Source organism: Coturnix japonica, chromosome 23 (assembly GCF_054131305.1).
Source record: "Coturnix japonica strain WE chromosome 23, WE-NBRP24, whole genome shotgun sequence".
In the NCBI taxonomy this organism is placed as follows: Eukaryota; Metazoa; Chordata; class Aves; order Galliformes; family Phasianidae; genus Coturnix; species Coturnix japonica.
The window spans coordinates 2,659,841-2,686,496 of record NC_140685.1 but is presented as its reverse complement, the minus strand read 5'-3'; the positions used below and the strand labels follow the sequence as shown (position 1 = coordinate 2,686,496).

The 26,656-nt window shown below is 49.3% G+C and overlaps 3 protein-coding genes across 9 annotated transcripts in view; 1 reads left to right on the top strand and 2 right to left on the bottom strand.

Moving 5' to 3' along the window:
• Positions 1-921: 921 nt before the first annotated feature.
• On the bottom strand, positions 922-17,475 carry CFAP52 (cilia and flagella associated protein 52). The gene is made up of 14 exons (XM_015880107.3): positions 17,314-17,475; positions 16,403-16,602; positions 15,652-15,788; positions 14,937-15,065; positions 13,872-13,971; positions 13,339-13,452; positions 8,009-8,109; positions 7,175-7,345; positions 5,725-5,873; positions 5,270-5,415; positions 3,220-3,371; positions 2,606-2,708; positions 2,250-2,361; positions 922-1,489 (listed from the first exon to the last, which is right to left on the bottom strand). Exons 1-14 carry the CDS (start codon positions 17,381-17,383, stop codon positions 1,314-1,316), a joined length of 1,860 nt encoding a protein of 619 aa, XP_015735593.1. The 5' UTR covers positions 17,384-17,475; the 3' UTR covers positions 922-1,313.
• Positions 17,476-17,504: 29 nt separating this feature from the next.
• Positions 17,505-23,529, bottom strand: LOC107322252 (TBC1 domain family member 24-like). Its single transcript, XM_015880106.3, has 7 exons — positions 23,351-23,529; positions 21,432-22,464; positions 21,102-21,260; positions 20,542-20,605; positions 19,731-19,826; positions 19,153-19,429; positions 17,505-18,671 (listed from the first exon to the last, which is right to left on the bottom strand). The coding sequence occupies exons 1-7, from the start codon at positions 23,454-23,456 to the stop codon at positions 18,526-18,528; spliced, it is 1,881 nt and encodes a 626-aa protein (XP_015735592.2). The 5' UTR covers positions 23,457-23,529; the 3' UTR covers positions 17,505-18,525.
• A 1,551-nt stretch (positions 23,530-25,080) lies between these two features.
• STX8 (syntaxin 8) overlaps positions 25,081-26,656 on the top strand; it is a 69,493-nt gene continuing 67,917 nt past the window's right edge. For all 7 annotated transcript variants that reach the window (XR_014936743.1, XM_015879927.3, XM_015879930.2 and 4 more), the window contains exons 1-2: positions 25,081-25,114; positions 25,291-25,390. Coding sequence is in view for 6 of the 7 variants with exons in the window: in XM_015879927.3 (XP_015735413.2) it covers positions 25,098-25,114; positions 25,291-25,390 (117 nt within the window). In the remaining variant the exon portion in view is untranslated. The remainder of the gene's footprint in view (positions 25,115-25,290; positions 25,391-26,656) is intronic.

Here is a 26,656-nt window from a genome sequence, read left to right as displayed (position 1 = left end):
CATTCCAGTGGTTTGATCCCGCCTTCCAAGCCACACTGAGTGCTGCTGCAGAGCTTGTAAAACCTGCTGGAGTGTTTACAGCTGCATAGCAACCAGCCTCGAATCCAGAGAGAAAGGGGAAGGAATGACTTGATTCCTTTGCTCAAGATTCTGTTACTTATTAGCAGGGATATTTCAAGCAGAAGGAAGATGAGCTGCGTGGTGGTTGATGGGCAACATCATGGTGCACAGATACCACCAGAGCCAGAGCAGAGGGATGTGCTATGAGCAGCAAACATCGGTCGTGGCATAGAAAGAATGATGAGCAACTCTACTTTTCAGTCCCTATCCCCCTCTGCATATCAAAACAGCTAATAAAGTCAACCTGGGCATGATGGTACCCAACTGAAATATCATTTAACTTCAGTCTCTGTAAGTCTTTACATTAAGAATCCAACACTGTGACCAGTTTTCATTTATGAACCAACTCCCTCAGGCCATCAGTGCCTGCAATAGAAACATTCACTCTGCTGGCATCATTTCACAGACCGGCTGCCTGCACTGATCTTGGAGCAGGCTGTACCATCAGAGCTGTCACTTACAGCACTAGATGTGATCCCAGATACTCATCCTGGGACAAAACACATATTTCATGCATATTTGGAGCCCATTTAGAAAATTAGGGCAATGACCAGGAATTTACATGCATCCAGCTGGCATTACTAGTAATAGCTGTGCTCTCAGTCTTGGAAATCAGGCCTCTGAAGAGAGCTTTAAATTGGGAAGTGCAAATGAAGAAGCCCCAAAGACCCCAAATTCCTTTGAGAACGACCTTGGTTTCAATGCTTGACTCAAAAGAGTTTCATAGTCAAACAGCTGAGCTGGAGCTGAGGGCTTTTCTCCTTAATCAGGACCAGAGAAATTAAAACGGACACAGAAGACTGAATTGACACAACAAGTTATTCATTAAGGAAAGGGACAGAAAGGGATAGGGAGGAAAGGAGAGAGAGAACACACACAAATGAGAGGCCACATGAACAAGGGCAGAATGGGGGGCTGCCAGGGAAGGTGGCAGTAACCAAACAGCCCAGGATTGTCAGAAGTGGTGAATACTTCCATTCCAAACTAAGTGGAATATGAAATCAGCCTCCCTGCTAAAAATCAGGCCTGTGTGTTCAGTGCTAGAAACGATATCCGGAGGATCCAATAAATTCATACCGGAGAGTAGAAAAATAGTATCTCCTCTAATAATAAAAGTGCTTTGAAAACCTCAGCTCTGAGAAGAAAGGACTTTCAGGGCTGGCTGAGGAAGCAGCAGCACAGCAGCTCCTGTGTTAAGGACAGCCTGGGTACTTCCAGAGCAGGATGGCACCATCTGCGCTCACACTCACAATGTACTTTTTCCCAGGGCAGATCTTCAGACGGGTGATGTTGCCACTATGGCCAACTCCAATGTGAGTCACCGTCCCCTCGTTGTAGTCCCACATTTTCACCAGGTGGTCGTCACCTCCTGCATTGGGCATGAAGGAAGAATGAAGGATTACACGGAGTCCTGCTGCTGTTTGTTCCCAGCTGATAGGCAGAGAGTACTCGGGCATTCTTTAATTGAGGAAGGGTGGGATGTGCTGTATTGAGTGTTATAGCAAAGCCTACTTCTGTTCAGCTGCAGCAGAGAGGTGGTGGCCATGAGGCTGCTCAGGACCTGAACCAGAAGCTCACAGTAAGCTCTGAACAGCAATTGCTACCAGTATGGCAGGCCTTCCAAACGCCCTACACCAGCACTGCTATAGGGTTAACCTAAAGGAACTGGTGCTGGCACAAAGCCTGCTGGCTTAGCTTGGTATGCACAATAGCAGCAGGCTCCCAGAAGAGATGTCACCACAGTTGGGAACATGTGAGCCTGAGGCTGGATGGAGCCTGGAGCCGTGTGTAACCAGGAAAATGACAGCAGGACACCTGAAAAGAAGCAGTCAAGTGCATTGCAAACATGATGAAAACAAATGAGGAGCAGGGCGAGGTGCAGCCTTGTGTTCCCTTGGGAACATTCAAACCTCATCTTCACCTCTAAATTACATCTTGCAAGACTGAACCGTAATATCATCCAGGTCTGTATCACAGCATCTTCCTGAGTATTTTTCTGCAGTGATTTGTTTTATTCTGTGTTTTCTTTGTTCATTTTTTTCTTGCTCTACTGAGACTTCTGTTTCATTGTCTTGCTTTTCCTGGCCCTAACATGGCCTCCTCTTTTCTAGTTTCATCCACTCACTCACCTGTGACAAAGTATGCCCCATCTGATGTGATGTCCATCCCATTGATGGAACCTGATAGCGAGCCTTCAAAATCTCTGATTGCAGAGCCATCATACACCTCCCAGTATGCAATCTGGAGAGCAGAGAAGAGACAGAAGTTCAGTTGTGCATAAAGAGCACAAAGATGTCAGCTCTGTCCTGCACTATGAACTACTGCAGACGTACAGGAGCTTCATCATGAGCCTCTGCTTCCCTAGGAAAGCTTCCCAAGCTGGCACAGCCTGGTCTGATGACAGCCTTGTGTGACTGTGAAATGCCCATAACCAGATGTTGTGTTCTGCAATGACTACCAACAGAATTGCTCTAGTTCAGCTTACCTTCCTGTCTGTCCCACTGGTGATCAGCTGATACTCTTCAGGATGGTAACACACGCATTTGAACAATGTGTTGGCCAGAATCATTTGTTTTCTTGTAAAACGTCTGCAAAACACCCCAAAATAGGAGAAAGCAATAAGGTCAAAGCCCAAACTTTGATTGCATGAACTCTCTCTCTTTCCAGATATCTTTCTACTTGATCATTAACAGGTGTTAGCATGAGTTCAGGGCTTCATGATACCTATTGGGGTCATCAGTTCTGTTCCCCACCACAGCTGTATCACAGGACTTTTGATCTGTTGTCACACTAAACAAAGGTTTTGAATCCAGAATCTTGGTGCTATGCAAAAAGTGTCCTTGTCCCTATCACAGTACACAACAACTGGAGATCTGCAATAGCTTGTGAAGAATCACACCGTGCTGGAAAACAGCCAGCAGGAATCACTGTCTGCTCCATCCCCTCGGCTAAACAGGATCTGATACAACAGAACAGCTCGGGACCAATGCTTGTCTAAACTCCTTTCCCCCTTATTCTCACCACGTGGTGTCCCAAGTAGGACACAGTGACCCAGCGCAGACACTTTAAGTACCTCGCAATACCAACCCATCTCCTTACCCAATATCCCAGATGATGCAGGTCCCATCAAGGCTGGCTGTGGCACACTCTTTGTCATTCTTCTTAATCTTAATACAAGACACAGCAGAAGTGTGCTCCTTCAGAACTCCTTCCAGTTTGTAAGTTTTCTCACCAATTGCCCAGACCCTCACCTGCAAATCAGCAGCAAACATCAGCTCTGTCCCATCCAGTTCTGTTTGACCTCAGAACCCCCCCAAACCCTCCATCCCCTTTATAACTCACACGGCAATGGAATCTCAACAGGCTGCTCTCTATTTCTCCAGCTCTAAATGAATGTTTTGGTGAACCCCATTCACACAAATTTCAGTTCATTGTTTCTCCATTGAGAATAAGCTCCTAACACATGATGTATTTCCAGCAGTGTTCTACAGATCGAAGAGCAAGGCTTCTGAAACTGAGTTTGGAAAGCTACCTGGTACTTGTGGTACATCTATAATGCTAGTAAGTAAATACAAAACAGCTCTTTAAATCTTTGATGTGGAATACATGCCTTGAAAGCGTCTCTTCTCCCAGGGGAGGTAAGGGCAGCAATCTTTCTGCTTCGAGGACTTGATCCTTCACACCTTGCATTTGCTGTCCCATAAGTGCCAAGCTCCGTGATATCAATTTGCTTTTACATTTCACTAAGGTCAAACGCTAGTGCGAATTTAGTATTGCGCACTGAGATCCAAAGCAGAGAATGTTAACCTTCCGTGTTTTCAAGTCTGATGCTGAGTTACCTATGGGATCTGTACGGCCAATTCCTGCTGCCTAAATGATCAGAGCATTCAGATACCTCAAGCAACCCCGGCCGTCAGAGCTTTCAGATGATTGATTTTGACAGAACCATTAGCATTTCAGAGCACTCCTTTCCCTTTTGAATGAATGCAGCAAATGCCCCCCTGCAGTTCTCATTTCTACTTAACCAACCTTCTAGCTTTAATTCTGTCCCAGCTGTCTTTTTCAATTCAGAGAGCAACTAACCACAGCCTGTGCCACTCTGTGCCTTCATACAGAATCTAGGTCTTCCATCTCCTGCATCCTCCAGCACTAATCATCCAAGGTACTTCACTGTGCTTTTATTAGTGAAGGGTTGAAGTGGCTCATCATCTCTAATGTCTTTATGCAGTGAGACAAGGCAGCGCTGCTGCTACCACTCTCTATCACTCTGCAGGAGAGCTGAGGCACAAGCTGATTTTGAAAGATGGGGATATTTGCCTGAGACTTGCAAGACCAGATTTCAGTGCCTCGTTGTTCAAGACTTCCTGTGCAATCTTCAGCATGCACAGTGATCAGGGTACAGAAACTGAGCATTGTGAGCAGTTAAATCCATCAGGATGCACTTAAACATCTGGTTCTGAGAGCACACCAGACTGCAGGGAGGAAGAGCAAAGTGAAGCAAGAAACTGAATATGAACCTCCCAAGTCCATTTTAATATACTTAATATACAGCTGGAATAACAGTGTTGGAGTGCACGGGTATGATGCCTTCTGAGTTCTGTTCTTCATGTTGGGGTGTTCTCATAACTGTGTTGGAAGTCAAGTTATCGGAGTCTTCTATAAGCGTTACCACCTAAATCAGGTAATACTGAACCCAAAGGATCAGGGAGTTGCCCATAGACAATACAGCCACAGGAAGCAAATGTTGTGCTGTTAACTGAGTTCATACAGGTTGTATTTGACTGGATCAGAGCAATGCCAGGAAGCAAATCTGTGCTAGAGCACAGTGAGACACAGGCTTGCAAGCAATGACTAATGCAGATAAGCCAAACAGGGGGGAGAGACAAATGAACAGAAAGGATTAAGAGCACGTTCTACGTTAGAATGATTTTTCAAGACCAACATGCCAGAAGAAATCGGGGCATTGTTTCACATGAAGCCCTCTGAGAACAAGAGATTTGCACATATCAAAGGCTAATACTTTCAAACTCGGTTCTCTGCTCCCGTGTAAGCTCAGAATAGCTCCCTTTCTGACTGAGCAGTTTCAGACAATTCCCAGGTCCTGTGATGAGGCACAAAGCTGCGCCAGGTTTTCAAAGCAAGAATTTACCTGCCCTTTACCTCCTCCACTAATGATCCTCCGGCAGTCACTTGTAGCAGCGATGGCTCTCACTCCCATGCTGTGGGCATTGTTAATGACATACATTTCCCGGCCACTCTCTGGCAAGAAGGCACGGATTTTTCCATCGTTCCAACCTGATGAACAAAAAGAAACAGATTATCCAGGCACAAGAGACGTTCCTCATGCCTTCGTTACTTTCCATTACAAACAAACCCTTCTTACATTCCTTTATACTGTGTAGCCTCACATAAAGTGTTAAAATTTAATACTTTTTCTTGGTTATGGTTGTGGGCAAACTGGTTTGGTGATAGAGGAGGGTCACAGCAATCACCTGCAACAGCCCCCAGCTTTTGTCTTACTTCATTCTTACATACTGATGATGCTTATTACACCGGGTAGCACTTACAGACTGGACTCACCCATGGGCTGGGGCTGCACGTTACCTGAAATGATACTCTTGCCATCCCTCATGAACTCGATGGCGTAGCAGGTCATGTTGGGGATGACGATTCGGAGGAGCTCCCTGTTCTCTGGGGTGTGCCATACCCGAATGTCATCTTTGGAGCAGGTTGCAAACAAATCCGAAGTTCCACTGGGGTGATCAGAGAGAAGAGCTAATGAGAGGAGAACGCAGCTTCTACATGGGATCGTAATTCATCCCTTAAAGCTCAGCTGGTGGTGTTCAGCTGTAATCCTCACCATAGGGATCAATGTAGTTAAGGCTGAAAGACCTTTATCACAAAGATCTCCCCTGGTTTGGTACAGTGAATTTCAAATGGGGCATAAAGAACTTTATTGATGTTGGGATGCTGACTTCCAAGATGGAACCTCTAATAACCTTCAGGTGTTGTATACAGTAGAGAGAAAAGAGGAGGTAGAGGTGCTGGCTGCCCAGGTTTGACATCAACAACCAACAGCAGCCTCACATTGTGAAGATGTCATTTTTTATCTTGCTTACTGGATGAATCCTGTTTAATGTTGCTGAAGGCAATGGGGGAAGCAGTAAAAGCCTGTTCATAGTACAGTCGGTATAGAAGTTTGAATTAAGAAGACTTGCAATGTTTCAAAGACCATGGGGCTGAATTCTTTGAAATAAGCTCTTAAAATAAGCAACAAACAAAAGGAGATGTGGGCATATGTGGGCATGGCTTTATGCCACCACCACTGCTTTCTGCAGGATGAGATTAACTCACTTTGGCATAAAGCGATACATCAATTATGCACAAAGACAACCAAACCACATATCCTCTGGATATGACAGAGAGTGAAATTTAGAGAGCACCGCATGCTTTTGTTCAGAGTCACCAGCAAAGCAAATCAGGCCAAGGAAAATCGGCCCAGCAAAAGTGCAGCCTCTTTCAGGCCAAGCTTTGCGCAGGTGCTTCACACAGCAGAACAACGTCAGTGATTTAAGCATCCTGAAATACACCAGAACAGGGAAATTAAGCCTGTAATTCCTGCTCAGTGCCAGGCACTGCTCGAGAGCAGTTAGCAAATAAGATGTTTAAAACAGGCATGTAAAGATGTGGAACTGCAGTCCTCACACTAAAGCCTGCTCATCCAAATACCTCTGTGACACAGATGTGCCAGTTGGGAATATTAGCATCAGATTACCCTAAAGCTCCAAATGATTTACTCATTGAATGAGAAGTAAGTGGATTTTTCAGGCTGGTGACAAAGGAGGAGGAGCATTTTGCACCTTCCCTGTATGCTGTGTTACACCTTGATGAGATCTGATCTGATAAAGAAGCAATGCAACAACACCATGCCCAAAATCAATGCTCTCTTTGGGATCAAGCTGCCATTCTCTGTGTGGGGAGAGGAAACAACCAGCTCCTGACCTTCCTTGCAGCTCCCCTGGCAGCCCAAAGCATCGCAGCCAGCTGTACTCACAAAGGAAACACGATGTCGTTCACAGCATCGCTGTGGCAGGTGGTGATCAGCTCCTCTTTAAACGCCGTGAAGTTCACCCGATAGATCTGGCAGGCTTTGGTCCCCACAAAGAACTGGTGGCCATGACCTCTGCGTGTCAGGGAAGTGACATCGCCTTGAACCTGAAAACTCCTGGGAAGAGAATGGAAAAACCTCTTTTGCTTAAGTGCACTTAAATATCACGTATTGAGCAACATTCCCGTTCAGCTTAGAACTTCTGGAGTGGTTAAACTCATACAGAGCTTTGCCTTTACTGAGCTGAGTGCTGGAGTTGGCTGTACAAACAGTGTAAAACAATGAGCTGCAAGCCTGATTTCCAAATCAACTACTGGAAAGTGAAGCCTGCAGCTATCTCATATATCTCATATACAATCTCATATACGGAAAGAAGCCCTGCGAGCACTCCAGCACTTTAAGACACGCCTGTGAAATCAGTGAGAGCACTTTCTTCAGCAAACACTTTTTAAATGGCAAATCCTCATCTCCCTCAGGTGGTGTAAGGGAACGTGGCTTCACTGACCTCAACAGACCTGTCCCACTTTACATCACTTTGAGATCTGACTCTTAATGCCGTTTGAAAATGGCCATTTGAAGTGACCTATGAGTAGGGCCATCTGATGCAGAAGCACACAGAATTTACTTCACATTCCTTATGCTGCAAACATAAGATCCATTTTCAGAACACCTGAGGTTGATTTGGATTGTGCCATTCCAAAGGAAGGACTGGTCCTTAGTCCACCAGCCTTTGGGGAGCCTTCACCTCCACCCTTCTGATCCCCCCATCTGCAGACTCACTTGATCACTTTGTAGCTTGAGCCTTTACACAGTGCTACAGTCCCTTCTCCTGTGCCGATTATCACATCTCCTGTCTTCAGCAAAAGCAATGCCGTGATTCCCTAAGAGAGAAGGGAATTAAAGCACAACCGGATGGAAGCAGTTGCAAGCACAGCCACACTGAATAACACAATGGGGTATTAATGATGCTCCCTATGGTGTTGTCCACATCACTCAGATATGGCTTTAGCAGTACTCTTTGACCGACTTAGGCTAAAAAGTGGTTTTATGGATGGAATGGGAAGAAAAGAGTTATTAATTACAGATATGTGTGGATGTCTACAGTGGGAGAGTTTAAGGAACTGCACCAGCACAAAGCCCTCTGTGCAGCTGGGATCACATAGGAACTTACACATCCTTACCTTGCTCCAGCAAGCAATATGCAATATACAATATACAATATACAATATGCAATATACAATATACAATATACATCAGCACCTCCACTTTTCCTTCCACTGGTGCTTTATAGATATAGAACAGAAGGATGAAAACAGCAGATGAAACTCGGCCTAAGCACCCTTTGGCAAAGCTGCTCTTAGGATGCACCCCCTGCATTCCAGGCTCCTCTCGCTGTCTGAAGTACCCCATGCCACCTCACAGAAACCACCAATAAAACACACTGGTGGCAGTAAGGCTTCGGAAATCAATCAGCCCATCAAAACAGGTTTCTGCTATTAGCTGAGTAAACCAACAGGGGGTCAGCCATTAGGAAAAGCAGAAATGCTTTTCCAACAGCTAAAGTACCACCACGCTATGGTCAGAAAGAAATCAATCCCCAGTGTTACCACAACATTTCCAGCCTCACAAAGTCATCCTGCTGCTGTTCTGCTCCGCCTCAAGTAGTGCTGGTCTTTCATACACATACAACAGACCCATTGCTGACCATTTCTGACAGTTGAAAACTGGTTGCAAAAGGGGTGAAAGTGCTTGTCTAGGGTCAGATCTTGTTCTCACTCAACAAAACACTCTGGGGGGTAATGGGGGTGGAACTGAAAGAAAACAGAGGAGCCTTATGCCATAAGGCTCATGCCAACTTGGACTGAAACTTAAGTTCTATCACAAAGCAACTCGTACTGGATGCAGTTTCACAGCCTTGTTGTGATGTTTTCCTTTAAGACTGAGCTCCCATTGCTCTGTGAACACAACTTCTGACTAGTGGGGTTTGTCCTGGACAAAGAATCCCTGTGCTTCATGTTGTCACAGCAAAAAGAAATGGATTCTCAAAGCAGAACCGACAAGTAAATCAGAATAATGATACATTTATACTTTAGGAAGGAATCATTGCCATGCACTCGACCTCTGAATTTTGAATGTACATAGGAGCCAGCATTTGAAATCTAAGCAGTAGCATCCAGCACTTCTGTTCTCTTCAATCATTAATCTGGCCCATCCCTGGGGTATTTCAGGATTACAGACTGCAGGAGTGGTAAAAAGAATCAAAGCCAGAAAGTGTCCATTTTCTCTGCGGAAAGGAATGAAGCTCTAAGGAATGTGAGAAAGAAATCAAGGCAGAGGAGAAAACAGAAGTGACATTTGAGCTATTGAGAGGTCAGTGCTATTGGAAAAGATGCTCTGAAAGCTACAGAGAAAGGCCAATTACTTTGGTTCTGTTGCCCAAACAAGCAGAAGCAAAGTGATGTTTTCTTCTTTCTATTCTTTTTCGGTGGAAAAAAAAGATAAATTACACTTATATGTGGATAGCTGCTTAAAACAGATTAATTCCTTATCCTCCATAATATCACCAAGGCTTTTTGGTTGTTTCTGCCTGGCATTCCATCAGCCTTGTGCCTGCACTGTGTTAAGGACTGAGTAACATTGGGATCAATCCCACGTGCATTGCAGGGAGCAAAATCCCAAACTGACCAGGATTCATTGCAAAGTTCTCACAATCAGAGTTTAGTTCAGCCTGGGTTTAGTGCTTCTTCCTCATCCAGGCTGCTCTTGGAATCCCCACAAGTGCACACAGCTCTGGGAGTTGCTCTTGTTACTCACCATGTCAAGCAGTTCACATTAAGGATGCAGCAAGAGCTCTGTTTTATAACACTGGCAGTCCTCTTGTAGGTGAAACGTAGGTTAAAAATATCCCCATTCATTATTTACCTCTTAGGAAAAGCAACCACTGCTTTGAAGTGTGATGATAAATAAAGATACCAGCACAAACGCAGCCTGTGTGTTCCCTCCCTGCAGGGATATTTGCTCTTTGTCCCATTCTGATCTCTTGCAGAGTTCTCTGGTGCCCTGTGAAACCCATTGCACCTTAGTTCAATATTCTGTTTACAGTGCAATATGTCTGTCTATTGCTGAACATCCATTTGCAGTTCCACATCCCACTCCATGTCTGACTGGTTACCCTACAGCTCCTCGAGGCTGCAGTGGGGATAATGGGGTAAATGGTGAAACTCTCTTTACAGACAGGAATGCACTGAACTCCACTGAGATGTGAAACAAGTTGTTTAAAAGTGCCACTCCTCTTCCAAACACAAACAAAGACAACTTCAGATCACGTCTAAAGAGTAAACACATCATTACAGATCTAAAGGAAACATCCCTCTAAGATCTACCAAAGCTGTTTTCAATAAACACCTCCCCCTCAATTAGGCAGCAGCTAAACTCCCTCTTTAAAGGCATCTTCATTGTGGGATGGAGTTTCAGGGTCTTGTGGTTCCCTGCTGACACTGCTGCCAAGGCTTGCAGGGATGCACACGTCCACATACATACAGCTTTTAAGGGGGAACTGCAGCAAAGCCACCAGGGCGGTTCCAAAGCAAGGAGGTATAGCAAGGAGCTATGAATTTTTGCTCTTCTGATGTTGAAGGCTGTGCTACAATTGGAAATGTCTGTCATATAACATTAGAACTGACTTGTGTACCAAGAGGGCTTGCTGACAGTGCAGTGACAGCGTGCAATTTGTGTGCAGGGATGTGCACTGGGTGGGTACAAGGGGGGATCACAGCATGCAGCCAGAAAGGGAGAACTGGAAGTACGAGGGTGAGTCTGAGAGCAGCTGGAGATAAAAATGCACCAGCACACCCTCATTGACTGATACAACACTGTATTGCTCTGGGATCCTGATGAACTTCCCACTCTAAAATGGGAATTGGATTAAATTGGTAAGAGCCATGGAAGAGAGCAGAAAGGAAACAAGGAAGGGAGCACCTGAAGAGCCTATGAGTGTCAAAAAACTCACCTTCATTTTGAGTAACATGGTAGAGGAGGATGCTGGATGGAAACAACAAATAGCCCTGCAATGTGAATGCCTTCCTGCCTCTCCCCCTGCCAAAACACACACGGTATCTCTCACCCAGCTGCCTCAACCAACCATGAATAAAACAAAATGTAAGCTGGGTTATTGCCTGGTAGCTCAGGTCTCATCCACAGGGCTGGCTGACAGCTGTGACATCCACTTTGGGATCTTACCTTCTCCCTAGCATCCTGTCAGCCTCTTGCATGCTTGTTTTTCTTCAGGTTTTCACTATTAGAAGCAATGCCAGCTGAAGCTAGTGATACACCAAAGTTCTTCTTAATAAGGATGGGGATATGGTCTGGCCTTGAGCCTCTGCTTTTCACTAAGGGGCCCTGAGCTGTCTTTTGACTTCCAAACTGCACAGCCTCCTGCTAACAACCCCAGCTGATTGCTGCTTCAGTGATGGACTCGAAGGTACATCTTCTGTGAGGGTTTGTTTCAAAGGCATTTGGCACCTTTCCCTCACTCCAGAAGGCAAGGGAGTTCAGAACGCTGTGCGGCTGCAGCCAGGTGCTCCAGGCTGTACGTGAAATGTTAGATATAGGAGTGAAATCATGCCAGCGTTTGAAAAGGGAAGGGATATTCAATCATCAAGACCTTGGCCAGGACATGGGAACATCATGGATGCAAAACACTGCAGGATGACTGCTGGAAAACTGTTGTGACACCATCAGGAAAGTGTTTGAATTCCTAAGGTATCACCCCCTCCACCAAACAGCCACAAATACAGCAACAAATAAAGAGAAAGCAAGAACAAGCATTCTAACAGTTGCCAATTGCTTTTCATTACAACTCCCTGCCAACAAAAAGCTCCTCCTCCAGAAGCATTCCTGCCTGTGGATCATTGCACAGAGACCTGCAAGGCTCAACTGCAAGCAAACAAAGAAACTTTGTTGAAGGGACCTTGAGGTGAGGAGGCTCATAAAGCAATAGAGCCAATGGACGCTGCACAATGCTTTTATGTTTGTCCCAGCTGTGCATAAGCACCATAATAAACTCTTTGGTTCTATTACCTACAGTGCTATTTGCACTGACCTCATGAGTGGGGAAGATGAAGCTGTTACAGAGGTTGGTCATAAGGGGTATAATGTAGTAACGTGTGATGGGAGAATAATTGCAATGAAGAAGGGAAGAGCACAGATCACATTTCAGATGAGAAACCTTAACGTGGTCCAGAAGAACTGAATTGGAGATAGCAGCCTCTGCCTGAACTCTTTGCGATGCTGAGCAAGTCATTGAAATAGATTCTTCCAAGCAGAACCTAATTGTGGATTCCACAGGTGCCAACACAGACTCTGGGGACTGACTTTCAAAAGTAGGGAACACTGAAATCTGTGAATAACGTCAATTGGAGCCTTGCCTGTGAGAGCCACGTCATGTCAAGTGCTGTGGGAAAAGGGTAAAGACCAAACCTCCCTCAAAACAGGAGCCAAAAATAAGCCATTTTTACACTTTAATTTCTCTGTAGTGCCACAGAAATCCCAGCAAAGCCTGGTGGGACCCACCAAGCGTAACCATTCAAGCTGAGTCGTGATGTTAGCACTCAGCACAGCAAGCTTGGTGTATCTTAGTCACATTGCTTTAAATTAAGTATTGGATAGCTGGATATCAACTAAGTGTCCTGATGGAGACAAGACCTCAGAGAGGAGCAAAACAACTAAATTCAGCTGAATCCATTCTTGACCCAACCCTAACCCACAGGTGACTGTGCTGGCACAGCTATGATCCCAAGACTCTCCGGTTGCACTACAGAACCACACAAACAGGACACAGGCTGTTCTCTCCCCTCATCTTTTCTCTCTTCAGTTTGCCCTTACTCTGGTCCTTGCTCCTCTGCAGCCATGTTCCCATCCTGTGTTGTTCTCAATGACTCACAGTGCTCCATTCACCTGGATATCCACTATATCACACACACCCACGCTGACTCCCATTCCACTTGTGGTGGGCTTCATGCATCAGCTTTCTAATGGTTCTCCTGGAGATTGTCCTAATTTCAGTCACTAATAAAGAGGAAAAAGAAAGGAGTGACGGAGCTTCTACTCACCAACGAAAACTTCTTTTGAGGCCCATATTCAGTCATCAGCTTGTTCTTTGTGTTCACTTTCAGGATGTCACCAGTTGATGTGCCAGCATAGAAATAACTGTCATCATCTGTTATCTATAAGAAAGAGTGGAAAACGAGATTGTGGCCCAGATACTGATGCTCTTGTCCCAACACCTTGCTGTCTGCTGCCTAAATAGCTTTATTCCATTGCCAGGATTTACCCTGAGGGTACACAGCCAGTGCTCTCACATCAGCATTCACCAGGATCTGTAATGCTGCTCTGTGTAAAAGGTTTTCCAAGCAAATACTTGGAAGCAAAAAGGTGAATTCTCTGGAACAAAGTGCACCATTCAAAAGACTTTCCCAGCATAAAGAACCTGTGGAGGACCATCTGCCATCAGCCAAGATGCAGCGACCACGGTGCCATCATGCAGTTCTAATTACCATCTTTAGCATCACTATAAAAGCTCGGAGCCTTTCTCTACCCTGTGGGAGCTGCTTAGTTCAGCCCAGTTGCTTTGGCTGACACTCACCTTAAGGCTTGTGACCACTCTTCTCAGCTGCCCCACCTGGCAATCAGTTGGTCGCAGTTTTCTGTTTGGTAGATCCAATTCCCACACTCGAATGGTCTCACTGCAGAAAAACACAGAGGAAAACACAATCCGTGTATGGAATGGATGCTGGAAATAACTCAATCGTTATTAGGAGAATGAGACAACCTTTATAAGGTTATATTACCCTGAAATCTTGATCAGGAGGAGAAAGAACAATACCAGAGAGGCCAGAAGCAATCCTGGCTGTCTCTTATGGAAGATTTTTTTTCCCATATAAGTAAAAAATCTTCAAGGCTCAGCAAAAATTCACTCTAGAATGATAGGGAAGGCGTGTAACAACCTGGATATTCATTCCCAATGGAGACATGCACTGTAGGAGCCCTGCTTTTTAGAACAGGAAATGAGCAGCACCAGACACTATTTGCTAGCACAGTCTGATTGACAGCTAAGAAGCAATACAGTGCCTTAACACCCTTATATTTCACAGAGTGTTACAGCTGCAAAGACCAGCACTTACAAGCACAAGGGCATCCAAGCCTTTCCTTGATTTAAAGGGAGCTGCAGGATCTTGGCAAGTTTAAAAGCCAGGTTAGATCCATGGGGGCTGTCTCAAATCCATGGGAAATGTGGCTTTTTGTAACAACTTGTGATCCAGGCCAGAGGCCAATTGTGCATTGCATCTGCCAAGGGTAGGAGAAGATCCAACAGTCCATCAGATATCATTCTCCTTACATTAATAAGGCACTGAGCTGCTCGTTGGCTGCTTTTCTTGTGCAGACACTGGGAACTAAATGTTTTAAGGACTGCAGAGGGAATGTTGAGCAAAAATCCTGCTATAAAGAACAGAAATGAAACACTCAGGTCCATGCGTGCTGCTTTGAAAGCATGCTCTTATGTGTAGAACATATGCTTTAAAGAGACAAGCTGCTGGTTATTCACGAGCCCATTGAGAAGAAGCCTCCTATTTAAGTCAAGGCTCTGAAAAAGGAGATGGGTCTGGGGGATTTTTCCTCGTAGGGGTTCTTGTAGTCAACACAGCCTTACCATCCAGCAGTAACAAACATCTCATCTCTGCATGCTGAGCACTGCACGACAGTCACAGCGCCTGCACTCCGAGCTGCGGCAGGGCTCCCACAGACAGCCTCCCTTTGTGAGATGTTCCACACCACCACGCTGCAGAGGGAAGGAAGGGTGTTAAAATACTTTGCTTTTTTAATGCTGCTTAAAAACTTACCAGAAAGAAAACAACACAAAACAACCCCCAAACTTTTCTTCCTGCAGTCTGTTCCCAAAAGGATGAGCACTAAAGACTGTTTGCCTGCTGTTTGTTCCCAAAAGATAAGCACTAAAAGTCACCTTGCAGACAGTTTATCCAAGAAAAGCCTTCACATTAAGGCATGGAATCGAGGATTATGTCTCTTGTTAAGGAGGTGGGGATGTGTATTTGTTGTATTCCCCCTCCTGAGCATAAGTCGAATCTTATCTCCCATAGAATCTAGTCTAAAATATCCTTTATTCCACTTGTTGACCTTCAGAACAACGCAGCTGTCATCTCATTTCTGGGTGACAAAACCAACTTCAGAATTAGCTTCTCCCCTCATCTTCCCCTGCCCTGCACACTGGTGTGCCAACCCAGATGGGATGCTCTAAAGAGATGCCATCAAAGTGCCTGAAGGAGGAGGAAGGATTTTCCCCTTAGCACATCATTCAGTGCCCCGCAACGTGGCAGGAGTTGTGCCTAAGAATGGGAAAGCTTTACCTGCCATCATCCCGGCCTCCCAGTGACACGAGATAAAGGTCATTTGGAGAGAATGCCAGTCCTTCAATTTTACCCTTGTGAAGGGACAGCCGAGCGAGCAGCTCCTTCTTCTGAAAGTCCCACAGGATGATGTCTGCCTGCAGCGCAAAGCACAAGTCAGAGCGCTAGCTGAGACACACTAAGAGCTCTGATAGGAAGGGAGTTTCTCAGAAGCAGCCCAGCAGAAGGTTAGTTTATTTCAGCCCAGTGCACTGCAATAGGGATGTGCTTCACATTAGATGCTGTATAAAGCATTATTCCAATTGCCAGCCATGAGGATCTGATTCCTTCCAGAATCAAAGTTTACTATGAGACACCAGTGTTGGAAGAGTATTTGACTGACATTTTAAAGTGCTGATAAAGCAAATAGCTGATGCCTCCCCATGGCCATAACTGATGTCTCCCCACTGCCTCAGCTCAATAAGCATTAAACTATTAAACCATTAACAACTTTAAATGTGATCTAATGGGATTTAGGCTGCCACATGTCCACAGCACTTTCAATAAGAAGGACTAAGAGATCCCCCAATCTGGTTACCCTGATCCTAATATCTCTAATATGAAGGTGCAGACACAGTCTTCCATTCTTTGCATTGCCCTCCCACTACAGGCATTTGTTTTCCAGCAGATTAAAAACAAGTGAAAATGACTGATGCTGCTTGGTGAGAACTCCATGTTTCTGCTCAGTGGTTAAACATTGAGGGTTATCCACCTTGAAGCCCATGAAGGTGACTTGTCCAGAGGCAACGTAGTTCCCACTGCTTGACACGACAACGCAGGAGACGTTGTTGGTGTGGCCGTGCAGGAAGGTTTGCTTCTTGCTGGCCAGGTCCTGGATAACCACAGTGCATCCCAGCGGGTAGAGAAGGTGCTTGTTGTCAGGGTGACAGATCAGGCCTGAGGGAACGTGTCCTACCAGAGGGGCAAAGCACAAGGCATGGTGACTGTCAGCACCCTGGCACTGCAGGCAGACCTGATCACAGTTCCTCATACTCAATGAAGGCAAAACCAGCTCCCAGCTCCCACCCAGAGCAGCACAATCCCATGTGCAATTCAAGGGTGCCCTTTACAGAAGATCCACCCAGCCCTAAGGACTGAACCCTTCATCCCTGCAGGTCCTGCATGAGCAGTGTTGGTTTGTGAAGGCTGCATCTGCACTTTGTGTTGCCCCAAAGCAGCTGCACATCTCCCAGCAAGTTGGGTGGCTGCAAAGCACGATCATTGCCCCCATTCACTGCCAGGCCATGGGGCTGTTCTCAGCTGTGCTTTGTGCCGGAGGATTTGGTTTTATTTTGAAACGAAGCTTCTCTCATTCCACTGAGCTGGGCAATTAGACATACATAAGCAGCGAATCCCTCTATTCAGTTTGAATTTGCTTGCTCTGAAGCCTCTATCTCTTCTCCCTGAGCTCCTGCCCCCATATGGGGACGTGGTGCACAGCTCTGCTCCTGGACAAGCATAAATCCAGCCACTGCCCCCCAACCTGCCCCCCAACCTGCCCCACCGTGGCCCCCAACTGCCCCCCCCGCCCCCCCCACCCCCAGGGTGCCTCATTCCCCCTCCAGCTGCCCCAATCTGCTCCATACCCCCCTAACTGCCCCCCACCCCATGTAATGCCGGTACCGTTAAAGCCGATGGCCGCCCTCAGCTCCAACCTCCCCGCCTCCCCCTCCTCCGGCGTCGCGGTCGCCATCGCCACCGCTTCCCGACGGCGTCTCGAGCTCTATGGTAACGGAGCCTGCGCGCTCCGCCTCTTATAGTGCCGGGTTCGAGGGACCCGACGGGGATGTTTGTACCCATTTGGAACCTCCAGGTCTCTGCTATTTCTTTTATTCTCCGAGAATTTAGAGCTTTATGCAGTAACGGAATAAAGCACAGGGAGGAAAGGACTGCAGTATCTCTTTAGAAGCGGCAATACAGGCAGCGTGTGCAACCAGCGTCTCAGCATTGACTGTGATTTACAGCTCCGACCTGCAGGCAGCAGCACTGAATTGACCTGCAGGATTCTGCACTGCCCCCAGGGCACCCCAGAGCAGCCCTTGTATCTGTGCTGGAGCCCAAAGCAGCTGCTGATGGGGGCAGGTTAGACTGGATGGCCGATGGAGGGCTGTGCATCACTTCACTGCAGAAGGGAAAGCAGCTTTATGGGAGGAAAGAGGGAGTTGTGAGGGATGTGGAGCTGGATGGAATATCCTGCAGGGGTCAGGCAGCAGAAAATACTGAGGAACCTGGAGCCAGGTAATCAGGGTTGTGCTAATTAAGGCTATTAACAGCTCGCAGTTTTACACAGGCTACTTGTTGTGCTTATGGGTCTCTGGTGTAATGCTAAATTGAGAAGGCTGTGTGGGCTGCAGAGGTATAAATGCCAGGCAGTGCCTTGCTGCAGGCTGGAACAAGAACAAACAAGAAGCCTTTTGCAGCACGTTGGATGGCAGTCAGTGCCTGACCCAGGTGAGTCCTGCTAACCTCAGAGCCCACCCACATCTCAAAGGGGCACTTGGGCTGGGGTGAGAAGCGAGATGTGCAAAGCTCTGAGGGTGAACTTTGCACCTTGGGTGTTGTCTAGACTCAAGACTCCCACTGAGGCCCCCTCCAGCATCCTGAATGGGAGCAGAGCAGGTGGAGCCATATCTGAGCTGTGAGAGGAGCCTTGTTTGGGACACTTACAGCCCTCCTTGTGCAAACCTGGATGGTGACAACGGAGAGGGAGGACATTGAGCACAGACACACACAGAGCTGCTGGCAGGGATGGTAGCAGTCATGCTGCAGCCATGACTGGTGCTGAGTTGTTCCTATCCTGGTGAGCAGCACAGTGAGGAGCCGACCTCATGGGCCCTAAGTGTTTTGAAAGCCCCACACCTCCAGGAGCTGCACCTTGAAGTTCTCCTGGCAGAGCGGAGGGTTGTCAAAGGTCTCGCAGGGTTCTGTGCGTCCCCAGAGCAGGTTGGCGTCCAGGGACAGTGCTTGGCCTCCACCTCCACCTGCAAAAGCACATCAGGTGTTGGGATCTGTGGTCACCCTTTGCTGCCCCAGCAGACGCTGCCCATCTCTCAGCAATGTTTCTTGTGGCTGCACTGCAGAGCTGTCACATCCAGCTGGTGCATCTGCCCCAGGGGATCGTGCCTGGCTCTTCTGCAAGCTGTTCCCCACCCACATCTCCTCTCAGTCATTGCAAGATGCAGAGGAAAGGGCCAGGAAGGGTCCACATCTGGCTGGGAGGTTTGGGATGCAGGGCTCCTGCTCAGCTGGGAGCTGCTCTGGAGCTCCCAAAAGGGACATGTGAGCCCTTATGCAGCCCTTCATTCTCCTGCTGATCTGAGGAAGAGGGGACTGACTTCATCTCCCCTGACTTTGAGTGCAAAGACAGGAGGTCTCTGCCTTATGGATTTTAACCTGGAGGGGGGCTCTTTTCAGTCATAGCAGCTGCCTGCTGGACACAGGCACCTGCCTTTAGATAATTACCAATAACGATCCCATCCCGAGAGCCAGACATGAACATGGAGGCTGTTTTGGATGGCAGGAGGAAATGCCTGATGGCCAGGAATGGGGACAGGCGGCCCTTCCTCTGCGGTGCAGGCACAGTGAGGAGGTTGGGGCTGGCACTGCGGCTGTGCGGGGAGGAGCTGAGCGGGGGTGTGGGAATGGGTGATGGTGACCGCTGGCGTGAGCGTGGCATGGCTTTGGCCAGCTCTGGCTTCTTGATGAACACCCACTCGTACCTCTCCATCTCAGGGCGCACCTGGAAAGCAAGAGAAAGACAGTGAGCCCCATCCTTGGAGGTATCACTGCATGGCTGCCTGGGGACCACAGTGGTGTGTGCCAGACCTGCAGCAGGGAAGGGACAGCTTAAGGATCCCCTCCCTGCAGCACATGCTGTCCCACTGCCATCCCTTTAGGATGCTCTGGGAGATGGTTCTCCATTTATTGATATTTTTTCTGCTCCAACAGAACATCCTAAAAGATGGTTGTGCCACCATGCCTGGAGTTAGAGGAACAACATAGCAATGAAAGACGAGCCCATAAGCATAAAATTGACTTACAGTGAACACGAAGCATTCCCCTGTCCCAAAAAAGCCCGATGTCAGCCCGTTCTTCTTCCTTTCACTCCAATCAGAGGAGAGGAAAGCCCCACACACCTGTGGGAGAGAGCACAGGGAGCTCAGCACAGCAAAGGCTCTGCCTCTCCCTGGGACAATATAGGGGAGAAAACGAGCTAAAATGTGCAGGAGACAAGGTTTTATAAGTCGCTTCTCATTGTCTGCACAAGGCCCTGGGGGCAGCAGTGTTTCTCTCTTCACTGCACTCGAGTGCTGGGTGTGGGAGGTCGGGACTTGGCCAATAAATCTCTAGGATGCCTGAACTATTTACAGAGCTCAGCTCAGCTGGTTGATGGAGAGTGCAGACATAAAATATAGGTTTATGAGCCACTCTCAAAGTCCCTGGGAAGACGCCTGGCTCAGGTAATTCTGCAGCTATTCCACGACTTTCAAATGTTTTAAGGGCTGTATTTACTTCACTCCATTTCCCTCATGTAGCTACTCTCACAGTCAAGGAGCGATTGTTGCATTTAATGCACTAAAAGGAAGTCCTGGCTAAGGCAAAGCATCTGCTGACTTCAGAGCAGTCTGCTTAGCAAAGGCTTCATGGTTTAGTCTCCATGTTGAATAAAGCCTCTCTCACAGCCTCTCTGCATCTCACATACTCCTCTTTAACTTGCAGCCCCCACTTAAGCCAGTGTCTGAGGCGCCTCTTGGTGTCCCTGCAGCACTGTGGTGGAGCCAGCATTGGTGGCAGGGGGCACCTTCCCCTGTCACACAGCACAGCCCACCTCAATGCACAGGAAATACTTACCTCCCCCTCTGTTGTTTTTAGGAGCAGCACCGTCGGTTCATAACCTTCACAGCATGAGTAAAACCTGGGGGTGCACAAGGAAGCTGCGTTGGTGCAGGGCTGAGACCAGGGACTGAGCTGAGGCAGCTCCTCTGTTGGTGCCAGCATTGGGGAGTTGGCTTTGGGATTTCTCAAGGCATCGGTTTTGCTCAGCAGTGCGGGTAATGGCTCACATAAATCCAAACATTAAATCCACCCACGTACTCTCAGCACCAGGCTCGGGGGGATGCCCCATGGAGCAAGCTTGCATTTATTCTTTATGTGCTTCTCATCCACCTGGAGCCCAGGCTCCTGCCTGACACCCACCCTGTGAGCCCCAGTGCTGCTGTGGTAAGGTGAAATACTGCAGGGCTTCCCTCTATGGGGCTGGGACATTTAGATGTGGGGCTCTTGCTCATCTCCCCTGAGCTGAGGGCATGCTTATAGTGCAAGCATGGCCACTATGCCAAGCATTAGAGCAGCCCCTTACCCAGTGTTATGTCTGTCTGTCTGACCCAGCCCCCCAGGCAGATGGTGCTCACCTCTGCAGGCTGTACCCATCTTCTGAGGTGGTGAAGAGCAGCAGTGGGGGGAAGAGGGAGAAGCGCTCGGGGATCCAGGACCAGATGATGCGCATCTCCTGAGCTGATACAATGCTGGAGCTGAAGCTCTGCATGTCCACAGCCAGGTGGAAGGACTGCCTGTGGGAGGGAGGAGTGGGTCAGTGCTCAGCTGGCATACCCCTAATGTGCTGTTATGCACCATGATCCCACTGGAGCTCCCCTGTGCTCCATTCCTACTGGAACCCATTGCTTGCCCACTTCACCCCAAAAGCATCATTGGCGCTGCAGGCAAACAGGCCAGCTTCCTACCTGCCCTGCACCATGGTGATGCCCCTCTCCATCAGTGCTTTCCTGTTGGCCATCTGCAGCAACCAAATTTCCTTGCGGGAGAACAGCCGGATGCCAAACGCTCTCTCCAAGAGCTTGTCAACAGTGATGTGCTGGGCAATGTTCTGCACAAAGGCCTGCAGTTCTGCCTTGGTGTCGGTCCCCTCCTGCTCTGCAGAGCTCACTGACACCCTGTACTGCTTCAGCAGGGCCAGGGCGATGCGGTACAGCACCTTCTGCCCCTCCAGCAGGAAGACATCAAACACACGGATGGCATAGCTGAAGGGGAGGTCACGGAAGAGCCAGGACAGCCACTCAGAGTACACCTCAAAGACGTTCTCGGACACGCTGGCTATCAGCTTGTGCGCTGCTGGGCAGTGCTTGTTGGCCAGGTCCCCAAACGTCATGCAGGAAGCCTGGTGGGCCAGGAAGGACTGGTCAATGTAGCTGGTGTGAGGGGCATTGCTGGCAATGAGGCGGGAGATGTTCTCGAAGCACTGAGCCTCGTCCTCACTGTAGTGCAGCAGCAGAGCCACCAGTGAAGGCAGCGCGGGGCTGTAGGTGATGTCAGGGAACAAGTTGCCGATGCAGATGAGGATCTTCTTCAGCGCCACGACCCCATCCATGTTAAGGCAGTACGTGGGCAGGGGGCACCCCCCAAGGAAATCGGGCAGCGGGTGGGAGCTGGAGCTGTGCTTTCCAAAGAGCCGCATGGCCACATCCCCATACACCAGGGCATCAGGGGTGACAAGGCGGCAGGCGACACGCTGGCACAGCTGCTGATAAGCTGCAGCTCTCAGTGTGCGGCTGGTGGCCCAGCAGCCCTCCCTCGCCAGCTTCTTCAGCTCCTTGAGGGGTCGGCTGAGCGTGTCCTCGGGTGGATCTGCCTGCTGCTCCACCTCTGGCATCTGGTCCCAGTCCACAAACTGCCCATTGCCTGCACAGGAGCCACTAATATGCCATGAGTCATCCTCTGGTGTGACCACCACGGTGATGGGAGAGGAGCTGAGCAGCACTGTGGGACAAAGAGCTTTAATCTGACACTGCACCCACCTCCTCCCTGCTAAGAGATAGGACAGAATGGCCCCCATCCCTTGAGGGCTCAGCAGGTCCATGTTCTCCATGTCCCCGTGTGCCCCATGAACCCAGCCAGGTTGCCCAGCACGGTCTTGTGCGAAGCCTCTGGCGGTGGGAATGGCTTCACACAGAGCAGCGCTGTGAGCAGGGTTTGAGCTCCTCCTAGGGAGAAAGCAGAGGTATTTTCCTTGGGGTTAATGCTGGGTTCAGCCCTGCATCCCACTTGTTTCCATCGGAGTTGTGCCAGGAACCTAATAGCCAACAGGATACAGCCAGTTAGCACACACCTTAATTCTCTGGTGTATCATGTTAGATGTGCTCACTCAGATGTGAGGGGGATTCAGCTCCCACCTGTGGTACTGGGATTGTGCACCTCTCTGCTCTGGATCGAGGGGGACACCCAGGGACAGCCTGGCCACAGCCACAGAGCCACACGCAGGTGGCTGGGTCCGGGTCTGCTTGCACCGTGCTGGCTCAGTTCGGCTCCTGCTCAGGCTCAGCCCAGCCAGCTCAGCTCTGCAGGGCATCCCATCCTGCTCTGAGCAGCCGGGCTGGGACTCAGGCAGAACACCAGGCTGAAAACACGGGGGGTCACACAGGAACACTCAGCACAGCCACATGGCCATAAAAAAACAGGATAAAACAGAGGGGATGGAGCAGGGTTATTCATACGCCTGAGTACTGTCGTGATTCACAAATTGCCCCTGTACTTGCTGTAGGAGAGAAGCCACAAGTACCACCACACTGAGCCCACCTGGCTGCAGGCACCTGGCCTAGGAGATATCCCCAGCCCAGGCCCCATCCCCAGTATGGTGCTCACTCACCTTGCTCAGCGCTGCTGCCATCTCCACCATCCCCATCCAGCTCTGCAGGGAAGGCTCTGGCCGCCCCTTCAGGGGCATGGGGCAGGCTGAGCCCCACCTGCAGCATGCACACACTGCACACAGCCCCAGTGCTGCTGCCTCGCTGCAGCTGCTGCCCTGCCTTTAATGCACCTTCTGCATGCAGGGCACGTGTTTGGTGTAAATAGCACGAGGGGTGGAGCAGCTCCCACGCCTCGGTCACCCCTTTGTGCCCAACACAGCTCTGAGACCGGGGAGGTAATGAGATAGGCATCAAAACAGCAACACAGCCGTTGAGCCACATGGCTTGTTTTTCTCCCCAAGGATAACCTTTATTTCACGTTCACTCCCAGGTGTGAGGGGGTGAGGGAGGACCGTCCTTGAGCAGAGGAAGCATAAACATGGTAAACAGTTTGGGAACCGCTTCCTGCTGGATGGTGCGGGTCTCAGGGAGTGGGGAATTGGAGCATGTGAATGGTAAGGGCTGGGAGCCAGCTGCTGAGAGGGGTTGGGGCTGTGAGGACAAAACGATGCCCTTCTGGCAGCACGGTGCACTCAGCTGGGCAGTGCCACAAGCAGCACTGGGGGGTGTCAGTGGGTGAAAGCACTGGGGGCATCTGGGGACAAAGCAAAACCAGAGACCCCGCTGCATGGTTGGGTTGGAAGGGTCCTCACAGCCCCCCATCCCAATGTGGGGGCTCACCAACCCTCCAGCTCAGGCTGCCCAGGGCCCATCCACAGCCTGGGGCACCTCCATGGATGGGGCACCACTGCTGTGGGCAAAGAATGGTGAAGGGATGGCAAAGCACATTCGAACATCCCCTGCTGGACCTCCCAGCTCAGCAGCTGCTTCGTAGAGCCCCAAATACCACAATTCCAGGCATGTTTCTGTACTTCAGCAGGGTAGGATGACCACAGCAGGACCTGCTGGGTCCATGGCAGTGATGCAAGGTGTGTCACACTGGGCTAAATGAAGCAATAATCCCATATAATGAGGCCAATAAAACATCACTATCACACTGTCACTGCTTTTAGGGCACCTGCCCATATCGGCAGTGATATGCATCATAAAACTGTGGCCAATGGGACACCAAGCCCCAGTGCCCGCATGCATTGGCAGAGGGCTGCTATAAATGCCAGGGCTGTTGGTTTTACTGCAGGGCGCTCACGAGCCATCCACAGCCCAAATATTGACAGTGTCAACACGGCAGCATCACGGCTTCCCAGCATCACACCCTGCCTGCAAAATTCAATGCCAGCAAATCTCTGCCCATTGGAAGATGGGGAAGAAGCACATGGACTCAGCCTATGTCACTGCCCAGCCCTCTCCATTGCTCTGTATGGCCTGGGATCCCAAGGGATATCCTCACCCCTTCTCTGCCTTCTATCCCTGCCCTGTCCATTCCCTATTGCTGTCCCCATACCTGCCATAAGGCACCCAGGGGTTGTGCTGCTCTTTATCCCATGGCCACACTAACACCATAGGAATAGCAACGCCAACATCCAGCCATAGGGATCCCATGCCGTGGGGATGTACAGGACAGGGGCTGGGGTTTGGTACCACCGCACTGCATTGCATCCAGCCCTCCTACTGCCAGCACTACTGCGCTCACTTCCACCGCGGACCGCGCGCGCCGGCGCGGATTGAACCTTGACGGCCACCGTCGTCACGCGACACAGAGGGGGGACGCGGATACTTCCGGGTTAGTGATACTTCCGGGTGGCTGTGATGGCTCCGGACCCCTGGTGAGGGCAGGCCGCGGCGGGGCGGGGGGCGGGCTGGAGCGCTGGACCTGGACTGGGGCTAGGCCTGGGCCTGGGCCTGGACCTGGGGCTAGGCCTGGAGGGCTGGGGTTCCGAGGCCTGCCCGGTGTCGGTTCCGGGCCCAGCCGCACTGACTCCGTTCCCCTCCCGTCCCTCAGGCTGTCGCAGTACGACGCCGCCTGCCAGCTGGCCCAAGAGGTGGCCGAGCGGATCCAGGAGCGCAGCCGGCACCGGCGCAACGGGGAGAGCTCGGCTAAGGTACGGCCCGGCGCCCGGCTCCCTTAGAGGCCCATCTTTATGGTAGGGCTGTAATAGGACGCGAGATGGTCTCTTTGCTGCCGGCTGTTGTTACAAAGCGGCGTTTTGAACTTGCTTTGAAGTTGCAGCGCTGTTGTGGGGCTTTGCGCAACGATTCTTCTGTGGAAGGGACTCGGGTTTGGCACGGATTGAAATGAGGCTTTGGGAGCGATCTCTGCAGCTGTAGGGCTGGAAGGGAGCAGCGCCTGATGGTGGCGATTGAACTCCGCTTTCTAAAGGGAGACGTTTGAACTGCTGTGTTGGAGCAGTAGGGGGCTGGCAGTCAGAGCGCCGCTTAATTGCGCTGTGTTTATAGAGGACAAAGTGCTTTGGTTTGTGTCGTTGTGGTCTGCGATGTTCCAGGAGGAATAAAAGCACACACGAGTTGTATTGGTGCTGCTTGAAACCCTTCTGGTAACGCAGCTCCTCCGGGTTGTGTGTTATGGAAACATGACGTGGTTTGCTTATTTCTTCACAGCGTCATTCCTTCCATGCCCGGTGTTCTCTGAGTGCAGTTTCACTTAATCCATTAGCAGTTAAAGGTGAATATTTGGCAGCGTTTGGTTCAACTACAAACAAGTGTCCCAGAATGAGGAGTTGTTTTCATAACACACGGCTGAGCAGTGCTGCATTCCGTGACACCTGAGAGCTTCAACAGCGTGAAACTACGTGTGCAGTATTTGCCTGGCAGGGAGAACGTGACCAAGCTCTTATTTTCATCCTGTTTTGCCATTAACGTGGCTAAAAAAAGCCCCATTGCTAATTGCTAAGTAAACATCGAGCAGGAAACTTGAAAAGGGGAAGAGAAACCTACATGGTTTCTCTTGCCCTTATGGTCTGTGAGCTCTGCTCAGTTGAGCTGATCTTAAAACTTCCTTTTTTTCCCCTCTTTTTTTCCCCTTTTTTATCTTTAATGAAAGTGGAATCATTTGTAGCACAGTTTCTGGCCAGAATAGCAGCAATCTGTGTGTTGGGCAACATTCTTGGATGCATATTCCTTTGTTACTTTGTTGTTCTCACTATATGCAGCATTCTCCGAGTGCAGGAAAGGGAGGTGTGGAATGAAAAGCTGTTTCATTACCATGTTGCAGAGCAGGAGGGTACACTGCACTCTGGATTTCCTGAAGCACTCGTGCCCTGTTGTGGCTTCGGGAATGCTGCATTAGTGCCTGGCTGCGTTGGAGTGTTGGCTTTGTAGCTCTCTGGCTGTGTGCTCTCAAACTGCAC

Coding starts and splice junctions, on each gene's coding strand:
- CFAP52 (XM_015880107.3), bottom strand. CDS start 17,383: ATGGCGACCGCGACGCCGGAGGAGGGGGAGGCGGGGAGGTTGGAGCTG. Junction 13,453..13,871: donor GAGTGGTCACAAGCCTTAAG/GTGAGTGTCAGC, acceptor TCTTTCTTATAG/ATAACAGATGATGACAGTTA. Junction 3,372..5,269: donor GTGGAGGAGGTAAAGGGCAG/GTAAATTCTTGC, acceptor GCTGATTTGCAG/GTGAGGGTCTGGGCAATTGG.
- LOC107322252 (XM_015880106.3), bottom strand. CDS start 23,456: ATGCTGCAGGTGGGGCTCAGCCTGCCCCATGCCCCTGAAGGGGCGGCC. Junction 22,465..23,350: donor TGGCAGCAGCGCTGAGCAAG/GTGAGTGAGCAC, acceptor TTTGTCCCACAG/TGCTGCTCAGCTCCTCTCCC. Junction 21,261..21,431: donor ATCACCATGGTGCAGGGCAG/GTAGGAAGCTGG, acceptor TCCCTCCCACAG/GCAGTCCTTCCACCTGGCTG.